Source organism: Eucalyptus grandis, chromosome 8, assembly GCF_016545825.1.
Source record: "Eucalyptus grandis isolate ANBG69807.140 chromosome 8, ASM1654582v1, whole genome shotgun sequence".
In the NCBI taxonomy this organism is placed as follows: domain Eukaryota; kingdom Viridiplantae; phylum Streptophyta; class Magnoliopsida; order Myrtales; family Myrtaceae; genus Eucalyptus; species Eucalyptus grandis.
Genome location: NC_052619.1, coordinates 31,025,224 through 31,052,670, shown reverse-complemented (window position 1 = coordinate 31,052,670; position 27,447 = coordinate 31,025,224). Strand labels below are relative to the sequence as shown.

Genomic DNA, 27,447 nt, shown 5'->3' with positions numbered 1-27,447 from the left:
CCGTCCGGCGCGATTCGGCCTCAAGACCGCCGATCCGCCGTCGAATGGCCGATCGGCCTCGCTGGTCGCTGGCTCGCGCAAGACCGAGCGACGCCGGCCGAGGTCGGGCGACCTCGGTGGCGTCGCCGGCTCGCGCGAGACCAGCGACCGAACTCGTCGGGTGCTCCGAGCACCGCTCAGCCCGTTGCGTGGGTCGCGCGACCCAAGCGACGCCGCCTGAGGCCGCGACCCACGCGATGGCGGTGCGTGGGCGACCACTCCACCGGTTGAGCTCCGCTGGCTAAAGCTTCGATCTTGAAGAAACAATGAAGACGAGGAAGACGATGAACAGTTATTTTTTAGGGTAAAATAAGAAAACTAAATTATCAATGAGGGCAAAAGTGGAAGAAAAAAATTCATTAAACCCTTCAACATTCCGAAAATGCTGAATGCCTAAAGATTCCCACTGCTTTGGGCATTCAGCATTTCAGAAAGATTTTAAATGCTAAAGATTCCCCAAATATACCCCCAAATGCTGAACCAAACTAAGCTGAAATTTTTCCCAAGAGGGTTTTGGGGTCGAAAGCCCTTGGGAATGCCCCCCCCCCTTCTTCGCTGCAGTTCTGGCCGAAGTCACGGGGACCACCAGAAGACGGAGCCAACTAGATCTGGCCTATGACATCGCTGGTCCATGATCGACAAGGCGAGATCTGGAGCCATGGTCCACGGCCGGCCCACCATCTCAGTCGCGTGCGGCTCGCTGCCATTGGCCATCCGTGGCCGAGCCACCCCTTCGTGGTTTCTTGCATTTAGGCTCGTCCGTCGCCAGATCTAGAAGTGATTGCTCTCGTTTAGGCTGTCCAAACTGAGTCATTCCCTCAGTCGTCTTTGTGGTCGTCTTCCTCTGTTCGTCTTCCTCCATGCGCCTGTTCGTCTTCGTCTTCGGCCACCGGCCAAATCTGGTCGCTTCATCTTCCTGCCATCACCATGGCTCCAGATATGCTCTTTAGCTTCGTCTTACACTATTTGTCTTCGAGTTTTCCTTCCTTTGTGCGTCTGCTTCGTCTTCCCGCCTCGCCGGTCACTATTCAGACCTGGTCACCTTCGTCTCGCCATGGCTTCAAATCTGGTTGGGCAGAGCAAATCTGCGACAACGAAGGCGGAGGGTGCAAACCCACCGCTGGGTGCGACAGCCATGACACGCAGAACTCGAGGATGGAAGTTGTAGCAACTTGAGCCGTGGCGACGGTTGTACCGGAGCGGGGGGATGGTGGCTGTCATGGTGGAGGAAGAGTGAGAAATGAAGTCTTTTGTTCTGGTTTTCAATTCCATGTCAGCGTATATGTGTCAAGCTGTAATTGGGTCGGAGCACAAGAATGCTTGCCATGTCAATTGATGAAGTGGTGAGAGCAAACAACGTGCGGATCAGGCCGGCAGTGGCAGGCCAGTAGCGACGGGAGCCATGGGCGGCTGCCGGAGAGATAAAAAGGGAAGGGGAGCCGAAAACAACAGGCGGAGAGATGGGAGGAGAGACCGAGAGCGAGACAGAACAGAGATTGATGCCAAAAGAGCGAGAGGGTTTTCTCCGGTAGCGGCCATGCCGTGCACACGGTAAATTTCAACTTGATTCCCAAGAACTTTGAGGGTAGCTTTGTTTAATTGCAAGAGCTTTTTACGAACTAATTTTCCAGATTTCCCCTTTTTAAATATAGAAAATCATTTCTTCAAACGTAGTAAATATCTTAATAAATGCTCACTTTTTCATCTCATTTAATAATTATCATTTCAAATGAGATCCAATATGCAAAAACGTTTACAATCGTACCTTTTCAATATACCACATAATAAGTAAAAACTAACTACTTTCTTTAAAAATAATTTTCGTGTTTCACATGAAATAAACACACCCTTGTTGTTGGAGCAAATTCAACTAAGAACTTTCACAAGTTAAAGAGAAAAGACTCGCAAAATGGATTTAAAATGATCTTTAACTTGAAGCAATACTCATTCGTCGTCAGTTGGTAACGAGTGGCTAGCCACTACCCAACAAAAGCAGCAAATGTTACGAGGCCCCCCCGTCCAACCTCAAGATAATGTTCTAAAGCTTTTGTTTTTCTTTTTCAGCAAATCAATTGCTTTTTCATGCAAAAAAAAAAAAAAAAAAAAAAAAAAAAAAAAAGAGACTCGATAATCTCTCAGTCTGAATGTTCCACGTAAGGAGAACTTAGTGTGAGAAATTGCTGCTGGTGAATAGGGAGAATTTAGCGGAGAGATATCTCCAGTTGAAAATTCTGAATCTTGTGCTATGGTGTTGAAAAGATAATTTCAACTCCCTCTCTGCCAACTTACCCAAGAAGAGATTCTATAATGGCTCTCTCGCTCATTCTCTTAAATCTTCTGGACAAAGCCCTAAAAAGCTGCATTTGAATCTCTTAATACTTCAAACCTGGTGGCAATGACTGAGCTTCAGCTCATTCGGCACCCTCTGTGCATCATTTGCTTATTGCGGTATTGCATAACTGAACTGACAGTGCTCCTTGGAGGCGACACTACAGGTGCATAAGAAAGTCGATAATGTAAACCCGAAACTCGAAAGACAGACATAAAACCAGGACATGCAAACATCCGTCCACCTTGTTATTACGCAAATTACCATTGAGCAAGTTACATGCAAGAAAAGAAAAACCCCGGTGTTTCGTCTACGTCAGCTATGCAGAATAAACTTTGATATCTGCCTAGGTCCGACCACTTATTCCCAAGAACCCATATTGAGAACTGACTAACCAGAAACTATTCTCGTTGCCGCTAACTCTTTCTTTGCCCTTTCCAAGCCAGCTCCACAGGTTAACAAACAAAGGCCGAAATTAATAGAACTTCCATCTTCCTTTGTTGTCATCTGAGCAGACCTAAAAATCTCAAGATTAATTAAACTTCCAGACCTTTCGTACTCGTTCAGTGGGCCAAGAGGAAGAAGCTTCTCCGCCCAAGTACGATTGAGGCGCACTTTGGACGAAAAGAACAGAAGATCAGTCACCTGAAAAAAAAGGGGCAACAATAAAGAAAATCATTGGTTTAGTTTGAATTCAAGAGAAGTCAGAGGATTAGATCTTGACAAGTTTTATTTAAGGCACCAAACCTGAGAGGCAACAAATGCACACTGAACAATGCCAGCGTAGCCCCTCAACCTAAGCTGGCACACATCGGCGAACTTCATAGCAGCATATGCCTGCATATTTCATTTTCACATTATGTGACCATGTGAAATGAGTCCGCATATCAAAGAGCCATCAAATTTCCCGTTCATGAAAGAGATCAGATCAAAACTCAAAAGGCCAAAAAAAGGACTCGCCATTGAGAGAGTTGCCAAGCCAGCTCCAGCTTTTAGCCTAAAGTCGTCAAAACACAGAGTACACGATTCAGTCGGCTTCATGACATAACAAAGGAAGCAGACAAATGAAGACCAAGACGTGATGTCATCATTTCATTGTGGAGATAGACGCAAAAAATCCAGTTTCGATTTGACCTCAAAACTCACTTCAAGGAAACTTGATATATTCAACAATTCTGTCACTGCACGAAACTTCTCCACTTATCATCAAAATTCAAGTGATCCTCCCAGCCGTAACAATAAGAGATGCATGCTGCTCTGTTTTACATATTTTCTGATAATTTCCGTTGTTTCCCTTTATAAGGACCAGACAAAAATAATCAGAAACTAAGATGTTCTCCATAACTGCTTGCTTCTGCCTATAGCCCAAGACAAAGCAATCATCACCTTGTGCATACTTTCACACGCGAGGTGTCCCATTTATTCTGACAAAGATCTTTATTAACACTTTTCTTGTGTAGCGGTAGTGGATAGGTTGCCAAGGCATTGGAAAATTGAATGTAGAGATGATAACAAGCTCTCTAATGTTTGTTGCAAAATATATGCCCACATGGACCTAAGAAGTGATTCTTGCGAAAATCTCATTTTTCTCATAAAGAAACTTCTCAGCAGAGTACATCTTTGAAATGGCTCGTGAATTTAAAGAATTTACAGACTCTAACATGATTAAGCATGTAGTCGAGTGTCTAGGAAACAAAAATGCTTGCTGGTAACAGTGTACTCCACAGGAAGCCTTGGTATTCCGGAGCTTGTCACAAGCCCTAAGCAAAATGAACATCACTAGAATAGCTAAAACACTATTATACGACCTGAAACCCAAAACTGAAGAGACTAACGGAATGTGATATAATGTCAACACTGCCAAAATTGACGTCTACAGATTTTGAAAATGCCAACTGACATTTAGCATTCTACAGAAAGTGCAATTTGTAATAGGCTCGCTGTTGAACATATAAGAACTTCTTTTTAGGAAGAATACATCACAAACCTGAGATAAAAGAGGTAATATTGTCACCCCCACATGACTCCGAACAACTGGAACATCAACTTCTCTAGGATCAAGACCTAGTACTTCTGCCTTCATGGAACATAATAGATAAAAAATCTGATGAGATATATCAGCAAACACCTACAATATATTGGGGAAGGAAAGAAGGGGGAAGGAAAGAAGTTGTTGGCTTTCATGACATTGTCTCGAAACTGCGATCTTGTACAGATTTTGCTGCCCGAGCATTAGTATCAAGTATCTCTGATCATAAACAACCTTCTGATCATAAGAAGAGAACCAATAACACTCACTAGCACATAACAGCAGCTACATTAATATTTCACCCCAAACAGTCGAATAACATGAATTTCATCTTCATATATAGCCCTAGCAATTCCATTCATCCTAAATTCAGCAAACAGCAGGCGAATTAGAGATGGGAAGGGAAACTCACCACGGCACCGGTGTCCGTAGGGCTAATATCCGCGGTGACGCCAGCTGTATTCTCGACATCATACAGATGAAGAACAGAGACGTGCGGGTTGATCTTCATCAAAACTGCCAGAGGCCGTCCAATCCCTCCAAGAGCACAACTTTAAAAGACGCCTAACGTTGATTATTATAATCATATCCACCACTACAAAAGAAAAGATATCATCATTAGAAGTGATAAATTGAAGAACCAAAATGGCAAAAATTGTTACACTCCTTCCATACAAAGGGTGCTCAGACGCTTTAATTCTTTTTTTTTTTTTTGGGGGAGGGGGATTGGGGATGCAGAAAAAAAAGACTCTTAACTCTTAATTTTTATTTTGGGATGGGTGCATTTGAAGTTCTAAAACTTATTAATATAATCGATCTTTAAATTTTTAGATAATACAATCAAATTCTAAAACTTATCAAATTTGTGTTATCAAGAATCAGGCGACTAAATTATTACTTCAATGTGAATCATCAATATGTGCTGTTTTGAACGCCAAATGCAAAACATAGTCCTTAATGTGTGATATAATTCATTGGCCGTGTAGAATCACGTAGGCAACATTTTAATAAGCGGATTAGGTAATTACAATAGCCCCATTTATTGTTTCATCAAAGGTGTGATGGATGACAAATTGAAAATAATTTGAGTCTTTGATTTGCAAAATCACAAACACTACGACATGCCATCGTGGCTAATGCAGCCGACATCATAGATATAGGTAATGATATTTGTTAAGCCTACTCAAACATAATAAATTCATACTTTAGAGATGATTGAAATGAATAGAGCAAAACACTTAATGTATCATGAGAATTAAATTTGAAAATTGAAAACATCGTTCTAACACTATCAAGAAATATAATAGATGGCGCAAGAAGAGACATGAAGACACCTGGATTAATTCACGTCGGTTATACCATGCGTTGTAAATTTGGCCTTATTCCACGTGCAAGGCCGCAAATTTGGTTTTTATTCCACGTGCAGGGCCTTAAAACTCTAAATACTCGCCGCCAACTCTTTCTTGGCCTTTATTCCAAGCCAACTCTACAGGTTAGCAAATCGAAGCCCTTCTGAAAACTTCCGTTTCCCTCATTATAATAAAAACGAACTTGAGAAGTTCAACGAGGCTATAATTGCCCACTTGTCGTACTAGTCCACTGAAAGTCGCAATCGCTTCGCTGGCTGCATGGTGTGTTCAGCAGGTTCTGGCGGCGCCTGATCTGTCTCCAATTTGGTGGATGTCGGCACATCGGGCAACCTTTCCAAGGACATGCAATGTCTGATCTCTGCATACTCCAAAAAATTCAACTCTTTCAAGCCTTCAATGGCTCTCAACTTTACGCAATGTATTAGCTTGAGACGCGATAAATTTTTCAGAGTCGATAGGTTAGGCAATTGTTTGATCACATCACACATGATAATGTGCAGAAACTTCAGTGATTCCAATTCCCCCAAACCTGGAATCTCCGCAAGTTCGGGGAAGTCATCAAGCTGTAACTCTTGTAGCCTCTTCAAATGTGATAGATCGGGCAAGCATGGTGTCATACATTCGCAGATAGAGAGAACCGACAAATTTTGCAAGTAAAAAATGTACAGCAATTGCACGATAGAGTGAATTTTCAAGGTTGATAAGCTAAGTGCAAGCCGATTGATGGATAGCACGTCCTTCCAAGGTGAGGTAACCTTGTGCGGGATGCAAAGTGTCATGCATTATTCTTTACGCACTTTGAGATGATGTAAATGAACTAGGCTTGACTGTCGGGGAGAACAAGGAATTGAGCAACTACAACAACAAGGCATTTCAAACTCGAGGGAAGCTTTGGCAAGGGGGAAAGTCGGTGGCTTGCAATTTTAAGCGTCTGGAGACTAGAGAAACCACTGATCTTTCTTGGCATTGTAGAGATTGGGCTCCCATATAAATCCAGGATCTTCAAATGAGTTAGGCTCCACGATTCCCATGGGATTTCATCCTTGAGATGTGGACAAAATGAGGCATCGAGCTCTTCAAGTGACTCCACCAGAGAACAAGGTATCGTGTGTATCTATGTGTATGCTACCTTTAAGACTTTTAGTCTCTTTAGATTTCCGATAGAATCGGGGAGAAAGGAGATCCTCGAGAATTTAAATCCAACTCGACCAATAATCCCTTTTTTCAATAGAGTCCGGAAGCTCATGTAGATACATGCATCTTGAAAAAGACAAATGTGTTAAATTTGTGAACTTATCAATGGAATCAAGGAGAACAGATCTCTGAGATTTTAAAATTTAACTTGACCAATGACTTTGGTCCCCAAATAGTGCGCACAAGCTCAAGTATACTATTGCCACCAAAAGACAAATGTGTCAAATTTGTTAATCTTTCAATGAAATCAGGGAAAATGGACCTGGAGACTTTTAAATCCAACTTGACCAATGATTTTGGATCTCTAATAAAATTTAAAAGCTCATGTGAGAATTCAAATAAAAGCAAATGTTTAAGATTCTTTAACCTTTCAATGGAATCTAGGAGGACGGAGATCCCCGAGAATTTTAAATCCAACTCATCCAATGCTTTTAGTTTCCCAATAGAGTTTGGAAGCTCAAGTAGATTCTCGGATCCAGAAAAAGACAAATGTGTGAAGTTTGTTAACCATCCAATGGAATAAAGGGAGATAGAGATTTCTGAGAGTTTTAAATCCAACTTGACCAATGATTTTAGTTCCCAAATAGAGTCTAGTAGCTCATGTAAATTCTTGCATTTAGATCAAAGCAAATGCTTGAGATTCTTTTACATTCCAATGGAATAAGAGAGAACGGAGATCCCTAATAGTTTTAAATCCAACTTGATCAATGCTTCCAATTCCTCGATAGAGTTCAGAAGCTCAAGTAGATTCTCACATCCAGAAAAAGACAAATGCATGAACTTTGTTAACCTTCCAATGGAATTAGGGAGAATGGTGATCCCTGAACCAATGATTTTAGTTCCCCAATAGAGTCCAGAAGCTCATATAAATTTTTGCATTCACGTAAACGCAAATGCTTGATATTCTCTAATCTTCTAATGGAATCAAGGAGAGCAGATATCCCCGAGAGATTTAAATCCAACTCGAACAATGATTGCAGTTCGCCGATAGAGTTTGGAAGCTCAAGTAGATTCTCACATCCAGAAAAAGATAAATGAGTGAAATTCGTTAACCTTCCAATGGAATTATGGATAATGGCAATCCTTGATAGTCTTAAGTCCAACTCGACTAATGATTTTACTTCCCCGATAGACTCCGAAAACTCATGTAGATTTTTGCATTCAAATAAATACAAATACTTGAGATTATTTAAACTTTCAATGGAATCAAGGAGGAAAGATATCCCCGATAGATTTAAATTTAACTCAACCAATGATTCTAGTTCCAAAATGGAGTCCGGAAGCTCATGTAAATTCTTACATCTAGATAAAAGCAAATACTTAAGATTCTTTAAGCTTCCAATGGAATGAGAGAGAACAAAGATTCCCGAGATGTTTAAATCCAACCTGTCCAATGCTTTTAGTTTCACGATAGAGTTTGAAAGATTCAGTAGATTCTCGCATCTTGATAAAAGCAAATAGTTAAGATTCTTTAACCCTTCAATGGAATCAGGGAGAACATAGATCTCCAACAAATTTAAATCCAACTCCACCAATGATTTTAGCTCCTCGATAGATTTCAGAAGCTCCAACATATTCTTGCATTGAGATAAAATCAAATACTTGAGATTCTTTAAACTTCTAATGGGATAAGGGAGAACGGGGATTCTTGAGATTTTTAAATCTAACTTGAACAATGATTCTATTTCCTTGATAGAATCTCGAAGTTTATAGAGATTATCGCATTCAAATAAATGTCTTGAGATTCTTTAACTTTCCAATGGAATTAGGGAGAACGGAGATCCCCGAGAATGTTAAATCCAACTCGACCATTGATTCTAGCTTCCCGATAGAGTCTGGAAGCTTATGTAGATTTTTACATCTCGATAAAAGCAAACGGTTAAGATTCTTTAATGCTCCAATAGAATCAGGGAGAACAAAGATCCCCGAGCAACTTAAATTCAACTCCACCAATGATTCTAGCTCCCCTATAGATTCCGGAAGTTGCAATATATTCTTGCAATTAGATAAAAACAAACGGTTGAGATTCTTGAACTTTCCAATGGAATAAGGGAGAACGGAAATCCCCGAGTAATTTAAATCCAACTCCACCAATGATTCTAGCTCCTCAATAGATTCCGGAAGCTGCATAATTTTCTTACAATTAGATAAAAGTAAATGGTTGAGATTCTTTAACTTTCCAATGGAATAAGGGAGAACAGAGATCCCCGAGTAGTTTAAATCCAAATTCACCAATGATTCTAGCTCCCCGATAGATTCCGGAAGTTGTAGCATATTCTTGCAATGAGATAAAAGCAAGTGGTTGAGATTCTTTAATTTTCCAATGGAATAAGGGAGAACGAAGATCCCCAAGGATTCTAAATCCAACTTCACCAATGATTCTAGCTCCCCGATAGATTCTGGAAGTTGTAGCATATTCTTGCAATTAGATAAAAGCAAATGGTTGAGATTTTTTAATTTTCCAATGGAATAAGGAGAGAATGAAGATCCCCGAGGATTCTAAATCCAACTTCACCAATGATTCTAGCTCCCCAATAGATTCCAGAAGTTGCAGCATATTCTTGCAATTAGATAAAAGTAAACGGTTGAGATTCTTTAACTTTCCAATGGAATAAGGGAGAACAGAGATCCCTGAGGATTCTAAATCCAACTTCACCAATGATTCTAGCTCCCCGATAGATTCCGGAAGTAGCAACATATTCTTGCAATAAGATAAAAGCAAATGGTTGAGATTCTTTAACTTTCCAATGGAATAAGGGAGAACGGAGATCCCCGAGGATTCTAAATCCAACTTCACCAATGATTCTAGTTCCCCGATAGATTCTGGAAGCTGCAGCATATTCTTGCAATCAGATAAAAACAAATGCTTGAGATTCTTTAACCTTCCAATGGAATCAGGGAGAACAAAAATCTTCAAGAGTCTTAAATCCAATTTGACCAATGATTCTATTTCCCCAATAGAATCCGGAAGCTCCTGAAGATTATTGCAATTAAACAAAACCAAATGCTTGAGATTCAACCTTCCAATAGAGTGAGGAATTTGGTTGATATTAGAATGACCTTCAACTTCAAACTTCGTCAAATATTTTAGATTGCCTAGTGTTTCAGGAAGCTTGAATAGGTTGCCGCCGCACGGCATATTAATTTCTGACAAGCATTCTAGAGAGCCAATTTCTTCGGGCAACCCTTCAAGGGATGTACATCCTTCAATATTCAAAGTACTTAGTAGTTTTAGCTTACCCATTGAGCTATCAATGGTAGACAAATTCTCACACCCTTCTAGAATCAATTTCTCCAAATTGCCAAACTCTGAAAAATCGAGTGTTTTGGTTAAACAATAGCAGTACATCAAATTTAGAATTTTCAACTTTTTAACCATTGGCAATGGAAAAATAGGGCAGATTACATGCCGGCAAAAAGTATTGAGACGATGAAGATCAATTGATACAATTTGGAGCGAACATGAGTGAGGTGTGTTGGTACCTTGATTTGCCTCCATCCACCCCAGTCATAGGTGATGTTACTCCCTGAAAGGTCGAGCACAACCAAATTCTCCAGGTAAAGATTTGTTGCTGAAAATTCCCACGAGCAATCATGCCAAGAAAGCCATCTCAGATTAGGACGAACATTTTTGAAGTCGCCTACGAAATTCAATCCTTGCCCTCCAAGGAATCTCAATTTTGGCAAATATGCTATTTCTTTAGATGTTAAGTCATGACTAATACCCAAACTAAGAGCACGTACAGCTCCTTTTTCCTGCCAGTAGCAGTAGGGAACAAAGATGAGTATGCAACATAGGAAGCAAAAAACTGATGCAAAGTAGTCAACAATATCGGTAGTTTTTCTTTGACCCCAAACTAATTAAATCAAAGGCGCGTAGTAACAAGATAATTAGTGTTCTTCTCAACTTGAAAATACGACAAACCAAGCATGTTCAAAATGTATTTTTGGTGTTGTTTCCTCTGTCTTTTCACAGACTAAACACCTTTACGAGGAAGCAAAGAATCCATTTTCATTCTCGCCGAAACAAGAAATGAAGAATTGCAACTAACCAACTGGAGCGTACACTTTCTTCTCGTTTCACATGAGTAAGGCATGAAAACGTGTACTTTTATTGTTTATATAGAGTTGCTTTTTATTTCCCTATAAGTTAGAAAACAAAGCAAACCACCAATCGACATTCTCAATTTAAGGAACACAACCAGAGATTTTGCTGGATTGACCATATCTTCTACTCTTAATAACTTTCACCTCGTCGCTCCTCAGTATATCTAGAGTATTTTCATCAATCCACATCCAACGGCGCTTTCCAGCATCTTCGAAATTCTCCTCCTTGACGATGTACCTTCCTAGATCTCGAACTTCATCATGCATCCAAAAACAATTGTGCCCATCGATCTTTATTAACGACATGAGGAGAAGAACATCAATCGCACTGCGTGGAGAATGGTTGCTACTACGCCACATGTAGTCCACATAAGTATTATCCTCCCCAATGCAAAAACATGCTATGTCTAGGAATATGGCTTTTTCTATGGTGTTCAATTTGTTGATGCTTATCATCAGTGATTCTCGAACATTATTAGGCGGGCCTTGCTTTAAGTCATCCAATGTCTTGTCCCACTTTGGTCTGTTCATTCCTGCAAAAAGAGAACCCACGACTTCCAGAGTCAAAGGAAGCCTTCCTATGCTTAAAACGACTTCTTTCGAGAAATCGTAGCAATTCTCAGGAGGAGTATCACTTCTAAATGCATGTTTACTAAAAAGCTGAATTGCTCGATACAAAGACATCTCATTTACTGAGTGGGCCAAGTAATTGCCGGGTCGCATTTGTTTGTCGTCATTTAGTACTACGCGTATGTCCCTAACTGTGACCATGATCCTACTTCCGGAACCGAACCAATCACAGCTACCTGCGAGGCTCTCAAGTTGCCTCTTCTCATCCACATTATCGACAACAACCAGAACTTTCTTGTCACTGAGTCCATTTCTTATGCGATGGATCCCGTCGTGGGTGTCATGGATTCCGTCAGCAGAGGTCAAGCCTAGTGTGTCGGATAAGAGTTTCTTTTGCACTTCCAAAAGATCTTGATGTTGGACAACTTCAAGGAAACTAGAGTAATTGAATTTAGGCAAGAATCGATTGAAGATAACCTTAGCAAGAGTTGATTTACCAATTCCACCTGTCCCATGGATAATAACAAAACGTATGCCATCAAAGTCAACATCCAACAATTTTTCTATATCTTTTTGATCATCCACTTCAACTAGATGGTAGGGAAGATCTCTGCTCTTCACCTTCAGCTTAAGCAAAACTTCTCGAACAATCAATTTTATAAGCTCCCCGTATCTGCCAGACATTTTAGATTAAGAAAATGTTAACAACGTACTATTCTTAACTATCAAGCATGTACAATTTAAATAAGATAAACTAAATATGTTACAACAGGTTTACAAACGGTGGCAGTTATTCAAATAACAAACTTTAACCCTTTAGAAAGTAACAATCTCAAGTTACAATGATAATTATCTAAAAACATGAAGTGCTCAAATTAGCTGCTGCGGCTGCTGCCCAGACGCCCATTGGTTGGGTTTAAACACTAACACTCAGTTTCAATGCAGTGATTTAAGAGCAAGGGGAAATAAGATGGATAATGACCGCAGAAAGTTAACAAAATAAAGGAATAATTGGACGGTAACGTTGTTTGTATGCTTGCAAAGAAAAGAATGGAAATAGAGGAAATTAGGTCATTTCATGTTTGATGGAGGAAGGGAAAAGAATGAATAGGAATCTAAAATATTTTTATGACTATTTTGTTCTACCACTTATTCATAGACTAAATAAATGAAAAATAAAAACTCTAGTAACTTGGCCTTTAGCTCGTTAAAGATTCAATATCAGCATCAATTAATTCATGTTATAGAATACATACATACTTACATACATACATATACAGTGGTATAGAAAGTTCACTTTAGGCCATGTCTCCAAGTCATCTCTCTCTCTCTCTCTCCCAATGTCATCGAGATCTGGGAGACACCATCGAGATATACCGTTAATCTGGCCATGACTGTTCACATCTCAGCGAGATACATAGATAAAAATGTCTTAAGACGTCGTCAATAAACTTCCCCCATTTTCGGATTTGTTATGAAGAAAGTGAGGGCGTGATGCAAGATTGCTGCTTCTAGTACCCATCTATGTACTAGTTACTATCTTGAGATTTAACAAGGCTTTAGTCACTATTACGCTATTTGGTTTGTGACTGTAAATCTTCTACACTATTTGGTTTCATGAATAACATGTTATAGAGGAGCAATATTATTAGAATTTCCAAAATAATCCTAAAATTGGAATTATGAAACACGTAATGTAATAACACTATTACTGCGACTAAATATGATGCAAAAGTTTTGAATTTTTTTTTCTCTGCTCTTTTTTGCAAAAAGCACCGTTGAAACGCCAGCAGTCTATATAGGTCCTTTAGTGATAGTAGAGAAGAAGTGACCGGATCCGGATGCTTGCTTATCTACGTAAAATTGATAAATCGTTCTTTGTTGAAAACCGATATTCATCAAATAAGTAATAGTTGCTTTTAATGCGCAGGCAATATTTTAGACTGATCAAACACATAATCAGTTCGTATGCTAGTAGGACAAAATCAGTCTGTTTGATCATCACTGAATAAGCGTTAATATCTGTCTTTTTCTTGTTTCTACTTTACCTTTTGTTCTAAAATGTTGAAAGATATTTATTTCACTATTTAAATATTTTTTTTAGATTTCTGACAACCGAACAGGATACTAACTTGGCATTTAACTGTAACTTGACAATGATTTCCACATTCGCATTAAATTTTTTCAACTATCGTATCAATTATAGGGAGAAATTATAGTTACTAGAAGATAATTTTTTTTTTGGTCATACTACAAGATAAATTGAATATAACATATTTTCAAATCTATAAGAAAAAATGCGTCCCTTTCAGATTACATTAAAATTAATAACTGGAATAAGTTGTGGAAACTTATGCCTCGTTTGATAACTATTCTGCTCTACGGAACAATTTTTTATTATAAATGATTTTTTCTAGTTCTACTCCGAGAATAATTTTTTAGCAAAAGAACGCGCTTGGTAACTTACCAAAATTTCTGTTCCCTAATAGAAATACGTTTGATAAAATTCTTAATTTTTTAAAACTTTTTAATACTTTTATTTTTTTATTTTTTTATTTTTATTTTTCTCTTCTTCCTCCTTCTTCTTTGTAGCCTCGTTGTCGGCCACTGGGTGACGCTCGACGAGCTCATTGCAGGCTTGCTCAGGGTGAGGCCGAGCCTCGCCTCACAAGATCTCGGGTGAGGCCGAGCCTCACCACAAGATCCGGTGAGGCCGAGCCTCGCTGCATCTCGGCCGTCGCTTGGCCACCGACGAGGCTCGACCTCGCCTGGGTAGCGTGAGTTCAATCTCATCTTGGCCTCGGCAAGGTAGAGCCTCATGCCGGCTAGTGAGGCTGAGTCTTGCCATGGCTAGGTGAGGCTTAGGTCAACAGCCTCGCCGTGGCTCAATGTCGTTGGGGGCCGACGACGCTCCGGCGAGGTTGTTGGCTCTCATCCTGCCGGTTGCCGGCCATAGCCAAGGCAAAGGAACCGGCCAAAGGGAAGAAGAAGAAGGAAGAAGAGAAGAAGAGAAAAAAAAAATAGAAGAAAAGAAAAAAAAATATGAATTGATTTTAGAAATTGTTTTAACAAGAAATAATTTTTACTTCGATTCTATTCCAAATTTATTCCCGAAAACAAAAAAATAGATTTTGGTTTCTAGAAATAAAAATTATACAAACGGAATTCTGTTCTTTTTTTAATCCATGGAACAAAAGAATAGAATTAGACACTATTTGGAGTAAAAATAAATAGGCTCTTACTCTTCCCCTTTCCGCTCCCAACCTGCTCTAGTTGCAACCTCACGAAGAGCAGCTTTCCACAACGTCACCTCAGCGGGGCCATACTTCTTCTCATACTCAGACAAAACATTACTGTACAATTCAGTTATGAGCTTGACATCAACCGGTTTCACGTCGAAGAAAATGGGGAGGATCTCCTTCTTCCCGTCTGACTTTAAAGTACAATCTACCATATGTGCAACCTCACGGAGGCACCACACACTGGAAACGAAGCCCTTAGAGAAAATGGGGATATAAATTTGAGTGTTATCAAGGGCTTGCAAAAGGTTCCCACCAATCTTCTGACCAACTTGGAGCTCTTCGTTGTCTTTGAAGACGCGGATTCCTTTCTCGACCATGTCATGATAGAGACAACTAGTAAAGTTGTCCCGAGTATCTGGTCCCTGAAACTCAAGAACACCTCGAACTCCATTCTTGAAGTGTCAGTGGATGTTGCCATTGCATGGAGCAATCTCAACTTGAGTTAGAATCAAGCTGAACGAAAATTATCAATCCGCTTGCTTGAGGCGAGACATCAATCGAGTGTAATTTAGAAACAAAAAAAGAAGAGAAAAATAAAACAGGTGGTGGGTTAGGTTGGTCATTGAATCACAGCCATCAATTGGCGATAACATTAGACCAAGAAATTGAAAATGAAACCCATATAGAGTACCTAGTGCGCTGATTGATGGACGGCCGACCGAGATGAAACAGCGACTGAGTCGAGATCGATAGAGAGAAAGGTCGAAGGGCGCCGCCGGAGAAAAGAAAGAGAGAGCCCAGATCTGAGAGTGAGAACAAGAAGGTAGAAGGTAGAAAGTGCTTGAGGTTCAAGATATTTTAGGCTGCGGATCGAGTTCTCCTCAAGATATTTTAGGGTGTGGGTCCGGTTCCGAAGAGCAGACCTTACAAGACCAGAGAGGCGTACTCTTTTAGCATTATTTTTAGGGATACTTATATTAAAAATCTTAAAACTTATTTTCAAGATATAATTGTATCGTAAAACTTTTAAAATATATAATTAAATTTTCAAACTTATAGTAAAAGCTAAATTGAGTTATTAAACTTTCAAGGAGTGCAATCAAATCTTAGAACTTGTCAAAATAATTCAATCAAATCCTTGAGTTTGATTATACTTTTTGAAGATTATAGGACTTAATTGCACTTTAGTGACAAACTTTAAGACTCAATTATATTTTTTGAAAATTTTAAGACTCGAATGCACTTTCGTAATAAGTTTTAAAACTTAATTGTAATTTTTAAAAGTTTTAAAATCCAATCGTTTTTTCATGATAAGTTTTGAAACTTCCAATACACTTATACCTTTTTTTCATATATCTTTGTTGTCCTCTTCAAGGGTGTAATTTGAAGTTGTCGCTAATGCCCAAATACGAAAAGAGAACAAAAGAAATACTTTACTTTCATTGTCGGAACAAATTTTTCTTGAACTTTCACTGGTAAAAAAAAAAAAAAAAAACAGACGTTCTTACGCTGCTGGGACAAACACTAAAGTCGGTAACCTCTTACTCTGAATGCTCCAAGTAAGGAGAACTTGGTGTGAAGAATTGCTGCTGGTAATTATGGGGATCAGTGGAGAGGCATCTCCCATTGGATATTCTCAATTGTGCCTTTCTGTGTTCCACTGAAAATTTCTGCTCCCTCTGCCCACTACCCAAGAAGAGCCTCTAGAATGGCTATCTCTGGTCATTCGAGACTCTTAAAAGACTGGACAAGGCCACAAAAATCTGCACTTGAAAAAAAATCCCTTGAACTTCAAGCCTAGTGCCAAAAACGAGCTTCCGCCTATTTGCAGTCACTGTCTGTCGGGGGGAAGAACCTCCTCGGCCCCAGTACAACCAAGGCGAACTTTGAATGCAGACAGAAGCTCAGTCACCTGAGAAATGGGGACAACATTAAAGATAATCATTGTGGTTCCGTATATGAATTTAAGAGAGTTATAAAGAATTTTCGATCTCAATAAGTTCTTTCAAGGCACCAAACCTGAGAAACAACAAATGCACACTCGACATGACAATGCCAGCATCGCCCCACAACCCACGCAGGCACGCGTCGGCGAACTTCGCAGCAGCATATGCCCGCATATTTCATTTACCCATCATATGAGCTTGTGAAAAGAGTTCACATATCAAATAACCATCAAATTTCCTGTTCGTGAAAGAGATCATACTACATCTCAAGGGCCCAAAAAAGGACTCACCATTGAGAGAGTCGCTGAGCTAGCTCCAGCTTTAACCTGAAAGTTGTCGAGGTACAGACGTACACAATTCAGCTGGCTTCAGGAAAAAAATTTAAGCAGAGAAGCGAAGACTAAGATGTCATGACATAATTTCATTGTGAAAGTAGATGCACAAAAATCCAGTTTTGATTAGACATCGACAATTACTTTTAGAAAATCCAATGCTTATAACAATTCTGTCATTGCATGAAACTTCTCCAGTAAATTCAAGTAATTCTCTGAGCCGTAACTACAAGAGATGTATGGTGCTCTGTTTCTACGTTCTCTCTGTTAATTTCCATTGTTTTTCTTAACGAGTAGCAGAAAAAATAATCATAAACGAAGATATTCTGCACAACTGCTTGCTTCTGCCTATAGCCCAAGACAGTCATCACCTTGTACGTACTTTCACAGGCGAGATGTCCCGTTAATTCCCACAAAGATCTTGGTTAATGCTAGTGTATGTCAAGCTCTCTTAAGTTCATAACAGTGCATCGGCAGAGGCTTCACGCCATAAAGTTAATTTAAAGTATTTAGAGACTCTAAAATGATTAAACATGTACTCATGTATCTGGGAAAAAATATACTTGCTTGAAGCAGTGTATTCAATCCTTTTCGATAGGCCAAAAGTAAAGATTGACACAGCTTTTGTAGCACATGAATTATGTGACGGTCCACCTACAGGCCTAAACCACCAAGAAAATTATAAGGAGCTTAAAATTTTAATAAAGTGCTATCAAGGGCATATGTATATGATCCACCTAGTAATTTCTATGCATAGAGTAGCATGCTTGATGTGTCATCCATCATCAAGCAGAGTAGTTTGATGTGAACGTGATAACGACAATAATGCAATCGAAAAGGGTGAAAAGAAATAGCAAGGGAAACCCTCGCATGTGCATATTTTATGGAAGCAAAGCAATTGTTGGTAAAAAGTTGAAGGGAGGCATAAAGTTTCTCAAAAATGCCAAACAACTTTATGGAGACTGGGTCGAAATGTGCCTTTGCTTTTCCTAAAATAAATACATAAAAATTAAAATCAACCTGCTTTTTGGGTCAAGCACATAAAATTCTCTGGTGGCTTGTCCCATTTATAAAATCTAATCACGGAAAGGGCATCCTAAAAACTCAAACATAATTCAAAGAGGTGGCAGGAAAGTATATCATGAATCATGAAATTAGTTGGATAACATCAAATACTCAATGCGCGATTCCAATACCAAACAACATACAACATATTTTGTATATATCTTTGTGTGTGCATATAATATTGATTTACATTTAGCTCTCTCCATTTTTTGGTACAAGCTGATCTTTTTGAAAGGGTATAAAATGATGACCGTCTATGTGCAAACATTCTAGAATCTTCAAGAGAGAGGGAGAAAGAAAATAGTCAAAGGCTACATCTTCAAGAGTAACAAGCTCAGCTCGTGATTACTCCCTTTAATTGGTCTACATCTCTGATTGGAGGTAAAATCTCTCATTTTCTATAAGCTCATCGAACCAACACAGAATTCTATAAAATCAAGCTATCTGATTCAATGTTTCATAGGTTCATGCCAACTAAAATGTCATAGGAGGATGAAGGACAAAAATAAAGTAAGTGCAGGCCCTGCTGATGTCATGGCCATTGTAAGTGGGGGTAGTTCCGCTGTTTCCAAACTTTCAAACAACCCTTGTGTAGTGGTGTAGAGGTCACGTGGGAAAAGTACCAAAAAAGTTACAAACCTATCATATTTGTACTAATTCAATCATAAACATTTCAATTGGACTAATTTAATCATAAATCTTTCATATTAGTATCAATTCGGTTGTAACCTTTTAATTGGATTAATTTAGTTCTAAATTTTTTTACATTGATATCAATTTAGTCCATCTAATCAATTTTGACTAGCTAGTGTTGACGTGAACGTCAATTGGTGCCCAGATGCTAACATGGCAATTTTTAATTTTTTTCAAATCTTTTATAATTTTCTTTTCTTTTCTTTTTCTTTTTCCTTTTTCTTTTCCTTCTTCTTCCTCCTTGGACTCTCCTTGCATTGGTTGGCGAGCCTTTGGCAAGAGCCATAAAGCCCTCACCAACTATCGGTGAGGGTTGCGGCCCTCACCTACAGCCCTAGGCGAGGGTTGCAACCCTCGGTGGCCATTGTGAGGAGAGTCCGAGGAGGAAGAAGGAAAAGAAAAGGAAAAATGAAAAAAAGAAGAAGAATTCAAAAAAAAATTATTTAAAAATTGCAATGTTAACGTATGGTCATCAATTGGTGTCCATGGTAGCACTAGCCAGCCAAAATTGGCTAAATGAAATTAATTTTTGATAGCAATGTGAAAAGATTTAAAACTCAATTAATCCAATTGAAATGTTTATCACTAAATTGGTATCAACATGAAAAAGTTTAGGATTAAATTGGTCCAATTAAAAAGTTTAGGACTGAATTGATACCAATGAAATACGTTTAGAACTTTTTTAGTACATTTCCTATGGTGGCGCCAGCAACGCATGATGGGTGAGGTTTGTGGCCCTCACTCAAAGCGCTTTGGGGTGGTGGTGTGATCACAAAGCTAGCTTTGTACCAAAAGTCTCTTTTTATTGTTTGGGAATATTAGGCATAATATTTTTCTCTCTTCCACCATTACCTATATCAAACTTATTACATTGATAGATTAGTCTCTCACAAGCTCAAATTAGTATAAAAAATTTCAACATTGTTCAAGGAAAGCAAGACATTATCAAAATGGACAATATCACCAACATCAGCCGAATGGGGCAGCCTATAAGTCCAAATCGAATTTTTATCCCTCTCAAAGCAAGAGAAAATTGGATCTATTCCAGAGGTGTCACAGGTTGGATCCATTCAAAACATGGCACGGTCCTTACACATTTCATTAAACATAAGACCGAAGTTTATGAAATAATTAGCAATTTCCGCGAGGATGCTACATTGCATCCAAGACTTCCGAGTCCCACTAGAAGAAAGTTAATCCTCCAAGAAGAGACTTGAAATGCAAGTTATAAAAAATAATAATGGGTGACTTTAGTCGATATGAGGTGGATTCAACCACTAGAGCTGTATATTTTATGGGCGTATTTGTCTTTTCATGTAGACAGAAAAGATAGACGGTAGGTCGCTTTATTCAAGCCATCTCCAAATAATGAACAAACGAAGCTTCCAATCAACGCTTGCGAAAGCCCCATGTAAGCGCAAGGAAGGTGAAAGCCTGCGGCACGACAACTCTGCTATTTTGGTCAAGAAGCCCACTCGAGGCTCCACCTCATCCCATCCAAACAATCGAACCATCCTTCTTGAATAATATACTTATTTAATTTCAATCAATCGAACTATTTCTCTACTCATATCTAATTTCAAAGAAATACAATAAAGAAAGAGATCTGCACAAGATGTACACCCAACTCTACCACAGAGACAAATCACAAGCCAAAGTGGGTACTTCTTGGGGAAAAGCAACTTATTATGCTAGCTTTGTACCAAATGGTTTGTGTTTAACTATACTCAGCGCCATTGATGTTAGTGTTCTCCCTTACTGACATAGGCCTATATGATCGACACTATGATTCATTGCTTGATATGCTATTTCCATTGGCACAATTGTCAAAATTGTAACAAGCTTATGATGCGATAAGTGTCCTCTCAAATGGATTCGGAAGTTCTTTAGAAATTCAGCCAAAAAAAAAAAGAGAGACTAAAAATGAAAATTTGAAGTAGAAAACACGTCATCGAAATGAAATCTTTATAACTTATAATCTGAACCAACTGAGAGAGACTCCTCCCTACCTAATTACTATAGCTAAGGAATGGCTAGACATAGGTGCAAACTTCATTTAATTAGTTACAAAGTTCAGCATCAGTGAATTGCATGAAAACTAAATGCACTAGCCTGTACATTTACAGAAGTCTCAGTCATTCCATCCTCAAGATCCTTCATACAAAAATGCAAAATTTGAGAGAGGTTCTCCATTCGCAGGTACAACTTGAAGTGACGTGTTGGAAAAAATCAAAGGGCGAGACGACTGTACCTTCCGTGTTGTTCCACAACCTAGATTCGCAAATGCAATTCGATTGCAAGTGGGCGGGGGAGATATACATAAAATATAAGAGAGGAAAGAGAGATGAATAGGACAAGAGACTTTTTGCAAAGGGATGACAGAAGTTGCTTGGTGATTTCAGGATAAAGTTGAAATTGAGAGGAAATCGTGGGAGCAGGTGAATATAATTGCTGGAAAGCAGATTTTAGTAAGATAAACTTTAAAGTATTCGATTATTTATATTAGCTAGACAAACTTTAAAGGATTTAATTGCTGTAAAGCAGATTTTTAGCAAGACAAACTTTAAAGGATTTAATTGCTGTAAAGCATATCTTTTACGTGAACCGACATATGTAATGTATATGTTATTTCAAAGTGATCTTGTTGCATCTATTCATTCATTCAAAAAGGAGAATCAAATTATTACAAGATAAGGGTCGTACTTTCCTTGGAGGAAACTTTCTCTAACTATGTCTTTAATTGTTAGGTTATAAGTCATGGGCATTATTTATATGTAAACTTAACTAAATTTGGAAAGAAGATGAAATTGACTCAATTCAAGAGATGGCATAAATTAGATCCATACAAGACATTGACACAATTCTTACACACTTCATTAAATTTCAACAAAAAATTAAAAAAAAAATCGAAATTTCCGTGAAAGCGCTGGACAGCATGCAAGACGTCCGAATCGCACCAGAAGAAAGTTAATCCTCCAAAAAAAGGACTTGAGAAGCAAGGGATAAAATTAATTATATGCAACTTTAGTCAAGATTAGGTGGATTCAATCATTAAGGCTGCCACTCAAACACCTTGCGAAAGCCCCATGCAAACGCAAGGAAAGTGAAAACACGTGGCCCGACTCTATAATTTGCTCTTTAGAATCCACCTCGTCCCATCTTGATGTTGGACCATCCTTCTTGAATTTAACACCTATTGAGTTTCGATCAATCGAACTATTTCTTAACTCATATCTACTTTTTCAAACAAACGAAAAAATTTCACAAAAAACACGCCCTTCCACCAAAAAATAAAAAATAAAAAATCCAACTCTACCACAGAGAGACAAATCACAAGCCCGGGAGAGAAGTTCTAATTGACACAGCCCTGTACGATCGACATTACTACTCAACACTTGATTCGCCGTTTCTGATGGCCTAAATCGTCAAAATTCTCGTAGATGCAATAAGTGCCCCCGCAAATGGCTTTTTCCCGAGTGCCTTAGAAATTGAAAGAAATAGAAGACAATGACTGAAAGATTAAAATTAAAATTCTCATTTAGTTAGTTGTAAAGTTTAGCATGATTCATTGCATGGAAACTACATGCACTGCACGTCCATTTGCAGAAGTTTCAATCATCCACCCTCAATATCTTTTATGCGCGCGAGAGATTGACGCGAAAGCGAAAGGGGGAGACAATTGGACGACTCTCTACCTTTCGCGTATTTCCACAACTTGTTATTAATTATTTATTATTTATTTATTTATTTATTTATTTATTTATTTATTTATTGTCAATTCAACTCAATTGCGAGGAGCTGGTTGAGGTATTTATAAAAGATAGGAAAAAAACCACCAAAAACCCTAAACTTTACGCAAAATGACAAATTTACCATAAACTTTTTTTGTGACATAAAAAATTCCGAAATTTGCTAACCGTGACACATACCACAAAGTTTTTTTTTTTTGACACAAAAACCCCGAACTTTCATTCATGTGACATATTTACCATAAATTATACGGCGTTTTGGTCTTTTTACTTTTAAATTTCTTTTTCTATTTTTCTTCTTCTTCTTTCTTCCCCTCCGCCGAGGCCCTCGCCCAACGCCGGCAAGGGCACCCCTCGCCCGGTGCCAACGAGGGCACCCCTTGCCCGGTGTCAGTGAGGGCCCCCAGACGCAGGTGAGGGGTGCCCTCGCCAGCATCGACGAGGGCCGTCCTCGCCCGACACGGGGGCGGCCCTCGTCGACATCGGTTTAGGGCCTCGGCAGAGGGGAAGAAAGAAGAAGAAGAAGAAAAAAAGTAAAAAAGTAAAAAGTAAAAAGACCAAAATGCCTTATAATTTAGGGTAAATGTGTCACAGTTTGCAAAGTTGGAGATTTTTTATATCACAAAAAAAAAAGTTTGGGATAAATTTGTTACTTTGGGCAAAATTTGGGGTTTTTGGTAGTATTTTCCCTAAAAGATAAGAAAGAAAAGAGAAATGAATAGAACAAGAGACTTTTGCTGCCACCCATGACCTAAGCCCACTTTAATCTGTTATTTATATTTGGCAGGACAAACTTCATATTATTTAGTCTATCAAACTAAGAGCTTATTACTTGACGTACATGTCATTTTGAAGTGATCTAGTTATAACTATTTTTTTTTATTTAAAAAAGAGATTCAAGATATTACAAGATAAGCTCATTTTTTCTTTTGTTTGTGATTTGAGAAAACTTTCTTCAACTATAGCTTTGATTAGTAAGTTACATATTATGAAACTTTCTCCAACTATTCCTGTAACTGTAGGCAAGGATGCTTAGATTATCCCTAAATTGGGCATTACTCCATGCCTCAAAACTCGCCAATTTACTCGGGGTGATGTGTTCCTCCATCGTTGGCTAGAGAAATTTTCCTTAGTCTTCCGCTTGATGGGGAGCAAATATGAATATCACATATTTTTAATTAAATTTGCATGCAGATGATATCTACAATTTGTAACCCACTTATTAAAGGAATGATTGAAGGAAATATTATCGAGCTACGGATGCAGGAAATATTAGTCATTTACCCATTAATCGGAGGTGGTATGATGCTTTCTCTGAGGCGGTTAAGTGCCTTCCCAGAGCAAGCTCTTCTGGAGGGCCCAAAATGAAGTTCGAGAGCACAAAGAAGGTCCATTTAATATTCCGTATGGAATTTATTGGGCTTGGATTGCAGGTCCATTAATGCAATGACTTTACTGCATCATGTAATAATATCCGATTGATTTCTTCGGCTTCGGCCCATTTTATTAACACGTCGAAAAAAAAGAAGAAAAAAAAGAGAAGGAAAACAGAGGGTGAAGAAGTAAAGAAAATACAATGACTAGGAGGGTCTTAAAGCTACCCACACTTCCTCTCTTGTATCTAAAGTAAAACGGAATAACAGAATCAAACCGTATCCCTAAATCGTATTAAGTTCGATCAAGATTTTCAAATTTAAACTATTCAATTGTCTCTTAGAGATGTCAACGGCTGATTGGGAGCAATTGATTGAATCCTATATCACATTTGAATCCGCATAAGATAATCCAATCGACACCCCAGCCTTATGCCCCAAGAAACCAGCCTTTTGTCCTACTGGGCTGGCACGCACCAACTCGGATTGAGCCCCCCGTGAAAGCAAATCCCAGGTTATCCCTAGAAGCCCTGCTTATATCTGATTTCAGGCAGTCACCGTAAGAATAGCTCTCCCGCTTCTCTAATTATTCGATCAAATCGTCTGGAAGAATACTGTTAAAACCTCCATTTGCGTATCTTGCGTATCTTGAATATCAATGCTCGCCAACACTGAAGAACTACGGCCTTCGCTCGGCCCCTTCTGTCTACCGCTTGCTTACTGCAGCATCACACATGATCGTGTCATTGGGAAGCGATTCTATGGGTGCATTGGAAAGTCGGGAGATGCGAACATGAAAGCGGCCGAGATACACAGAGCAATGATGCACAAACATCCGTTAATTACACAAATGGCCATTCCAGAACGCTGCGTGCAGGAAAAGAAAAACCAAACTTAAGTGCTTTTTTGATGTCGACTATGCGAAAGGAAACTTTCATATCTTCCTAGTTCCAGTTCTGAATCACTTACACATTAGCGCAAGTAACCAATTTTGAGTAGAGAGGTGAGTAGAAAACTATGTAGAGTATATCCCTTTTCTCTTGAAAAATCCACGTCTTCGTCTTCAATCCACGCACTCACTGTTTGATAAACGAAATGCCCTTCTAAATACCCGCTGCCAACTCTTTCTTTGCCTCTTTTCCAAGTCAGTTCTACAGTTTAGCAAACAAAAGCCAAAATGAAAACCTCTGTTTTCCTTTGATGTAATCAAAACGCACCTCAAGATTTTGACCAGGCCATACTTCCACACCTTCTATGCTCGTCCAGCTGGCCAAGGGGAAGAACCTAACCTCTTCGGCCCCAGTATGACCGAGGCACTCTTTGAACGTTAAGAAAATCTAGGAGTTCAAAGCCACTCACCTTATATAGCACAAGCTCAAATCCGTACATGATGTGCTTTCATTGGAAGTCCCTGCATTTTCAAGATGATGCATTCTGCTTCAGGCTTATTTGTCCTGCAACGCTGTAAATCGCAATTGCCAGCCAGCACATCAAGCAAGCTTTTCAGGGGTATGCAATGTGCGATCTCCACCTTCTTCAATAAATTCAACTATTTTCAAGCCTTTGACAGCTATCATCTTTTCACAACCATCTAGCTTGGGATGCTGTAGATTATGAACTTTGACAGGTTAGGCAATCGTTTGATTGCATTATACCTGGAAATGTGTAGAAACTTCAGTAATTCCAGTTCCCCCAAACCTGGAATCTCTGCCAGTTTGGGTAAGTCACTGAGCTGTAATTTTTGCAGCCTCTTCAAGCAAGATAGATCACATGTGCTCTCCAGGAATTCACACCGTGATATCTCCAATTCCCTTAAACTCTCCAAGTATATAAGGATGGGCAAGTGTGGCAACGGCCATCTGCTGATAGAGAGGACCGACAAGCTTTTGAAGTTGCAAAAATCTGGCAATTGCAGGATCCAGCCAAGTTTCAAAGTTGATAAGGTACATGGAAGCCGATGGATGGACTGCCTGTCCTTCCAAGGCGAAATAACGTCATTCACACACCAAAATGCAATAGTTGGATGTCTTCCACACACTTTGAACTAGGCTTGACAGGTTGGGAAGAATGGGGAATCCAACAGCTTCAACCAGTGGATATTTCAAACTTGAGGGAAGCTCTTTGGCTTGTAATTTTAAGCATTTGCAGACTAGAGAAACCACTGACCTATGATAGCATTATGGAGATTAGGGCCCCATCTAAGTCCAAGATCCTCAGAACGAGGCATTGAGCACTTCAAGCATCTCCACCCCCAAAAAAGCACAAGGTATCGTATGTATCTTTGTGTGTGGCACCCTAATGACCTTTTAGTCTCGTCAGATTTCCAATAGAATTGGGCTAAAAATCCAACTAGACCAATGATTCTAGTTCTCCAATAGAGTTCGAAAGCTTATATAACCTGGCATGCAAGCAAACGCAAATGCATGAGATCCATTAACCTTCCAATAAAGTGAGGAATTTGGCTGCTACTAGAATCAACTTTCGTCAAAGAATTTAGATTTTCTAGTGTCTCATGAAGCTTGAACAGTTTGTCTGTCGAGCAAACAATAATCTCTAACAAGTATACTAGAGAACCGATTTCTTCATACAACGCTTGGAGGGAAATGCCTCCCTCGATATTCAACCTACTTAGCAGCTTTAGCTTATCGATTGGGCTATCAACCGTAGACAATTTCACACATCAAGTGAAAATCAATTTCTCCAAATTGCTCAACTCAGAAAAATCAGTTGTCTTGGTTAACACTCTGCACCATGTAAAATTTAGAATTTTCAACTTTTTCACCATCTGCAGTGAAAAAGAAAAGGCCGACTACATTCCGACGAAAAGTATGAGAATACAGTACCATACAACTAGCTAGCAAAGGCCAATTGATAGAATTTAAAGCAAATATGAGCGAGGTGTGTCCATACCTCAATTTGCCTCTATCCACCTCAATCGGTGATGTAGCTTTGCGAAAAGTCGAGCACGACCAAATACACCAGGTGAAGATTTCATCGCTAAGAGATGCTGCAGGCAATGATGCCAAGCAGGCCATCTCAAAGTACGAAGAAGATTTTTAGAGTTGCCTATGGAATTAATTCTTCCCCCTTCAAGAAACCTAAGCTTTGGCAAACAGGCTAATTCTTCAAGTGTTAAGTCATTACTAATACCCACACAGAGTGCTCGAACCACTTGTTTTTTTACTGTCAACAACAGCAGAGAATGAAGGTGAGTGCGCAACATAGAAAGCAATAAACCAAGCAAGGAGTCATCAATATCAGGAATTCTTCTTCGATCGCAAATAAATTAAATCAAAGGCATGTTGTCACAAAATAATTACCTTTTTCTTCTATCCATTTGAAAATAAGACAACCCAAGCATGTATAAAGTGTTCACTCAGCGTTGGACTTTCTGTCTATTGATAGACTA

General features: G+C 39.1%; 2 protein-coding genes and 1 long non-coding RNA gene across 3 annotated transcripts in view; all 3 read right to left on the bottom strand.

Annotated features, from left to right (window-relative positions):
* The window catches only part of LOC104414071 (malate dehydrogenase, glyoxysomal-like), an 88,199-nt gene extending 81,815 nt beyond the window's left edge, over positions 1-6,384 (bottom strand). Inside the window, exons 1-2 of the mRNA XM_039299852.1 lie at positions 5,990-6,384; positions 4,810-4,948 (exon numbers count right to left, since the gene is read on the bottom strand). Of these exons, the coding sequence (XP_039155786.1) occupies positions 4,810-4,948; positions 5,990-6,384 (534 nt within the window). The remainder of the gene's footprint in view (positions 1-4,809; positions 4,949-5,989) is intronic.
* LOC120286746 lies at positions 2,127-2,996 on the bottom strand. Its single transcript, XR_005545447.1, has 2 exons — positions 2,764-2,996; positions 2,127-2,528 (listed from the first exon to the last, which is right to left on the bottom strand). It is a non-coding gene; the product is annotated as an uncharacterized LOC120286746 (long non-coding RNA).
* A 2,302-nt stretch (positions 6,385-8,686) lies between the features above and the next one.
* Positions 8,687-15,731, bottom strand: LOC104416924 (disease resistance protein RUN1-like). The gene is made up of 5 exons (XM_039299851.1): positions 14,881-15,731; positions 11,213-12,311; positions 10,445-10,717; positions 9,477-9,935; positions 8,687-9,085 (listed from the first exon to the last, which is right to left on the bottom strand). Exons 1-5 carry the CDS (start codon positions 15,255-15,257, stop codon positions 8,687-8,689), a joined length of 2,607 nt encoding a protein of 868 aa, XP_039155785.1. The 5' UTR covers positions 15,258-15,731.
* Between the last annotated feature and the right edge of the window lie 11,716 nt (positions 15,732-27,447).

Excerpts from the sequence above, each read along its gene's own strand:
- LOC104416924 (XM_039299851.1), bottom strand. The coding sequence starts at position 15,257 with ATGGTCGAGAAAGGAATCCGCGTCTTCAAAGACAACGAAGAGCTCCAA. Across the intron at positions 10,718-11,212 it reads ATATACTGAGGAGCGACGAG|GAAAAAGGAGCTGTACGTGC; the intron begins GTGAAAGTTATT and ends TGCTACTGGCAG. Across the intron at positions 9,936-10,444 it reads GTGGATGGAGGCAAATCAAG|GAGCTTCCGGATTCTATTGG; the intron begins GTACCAACACAC and ends AATAATCTTCAG.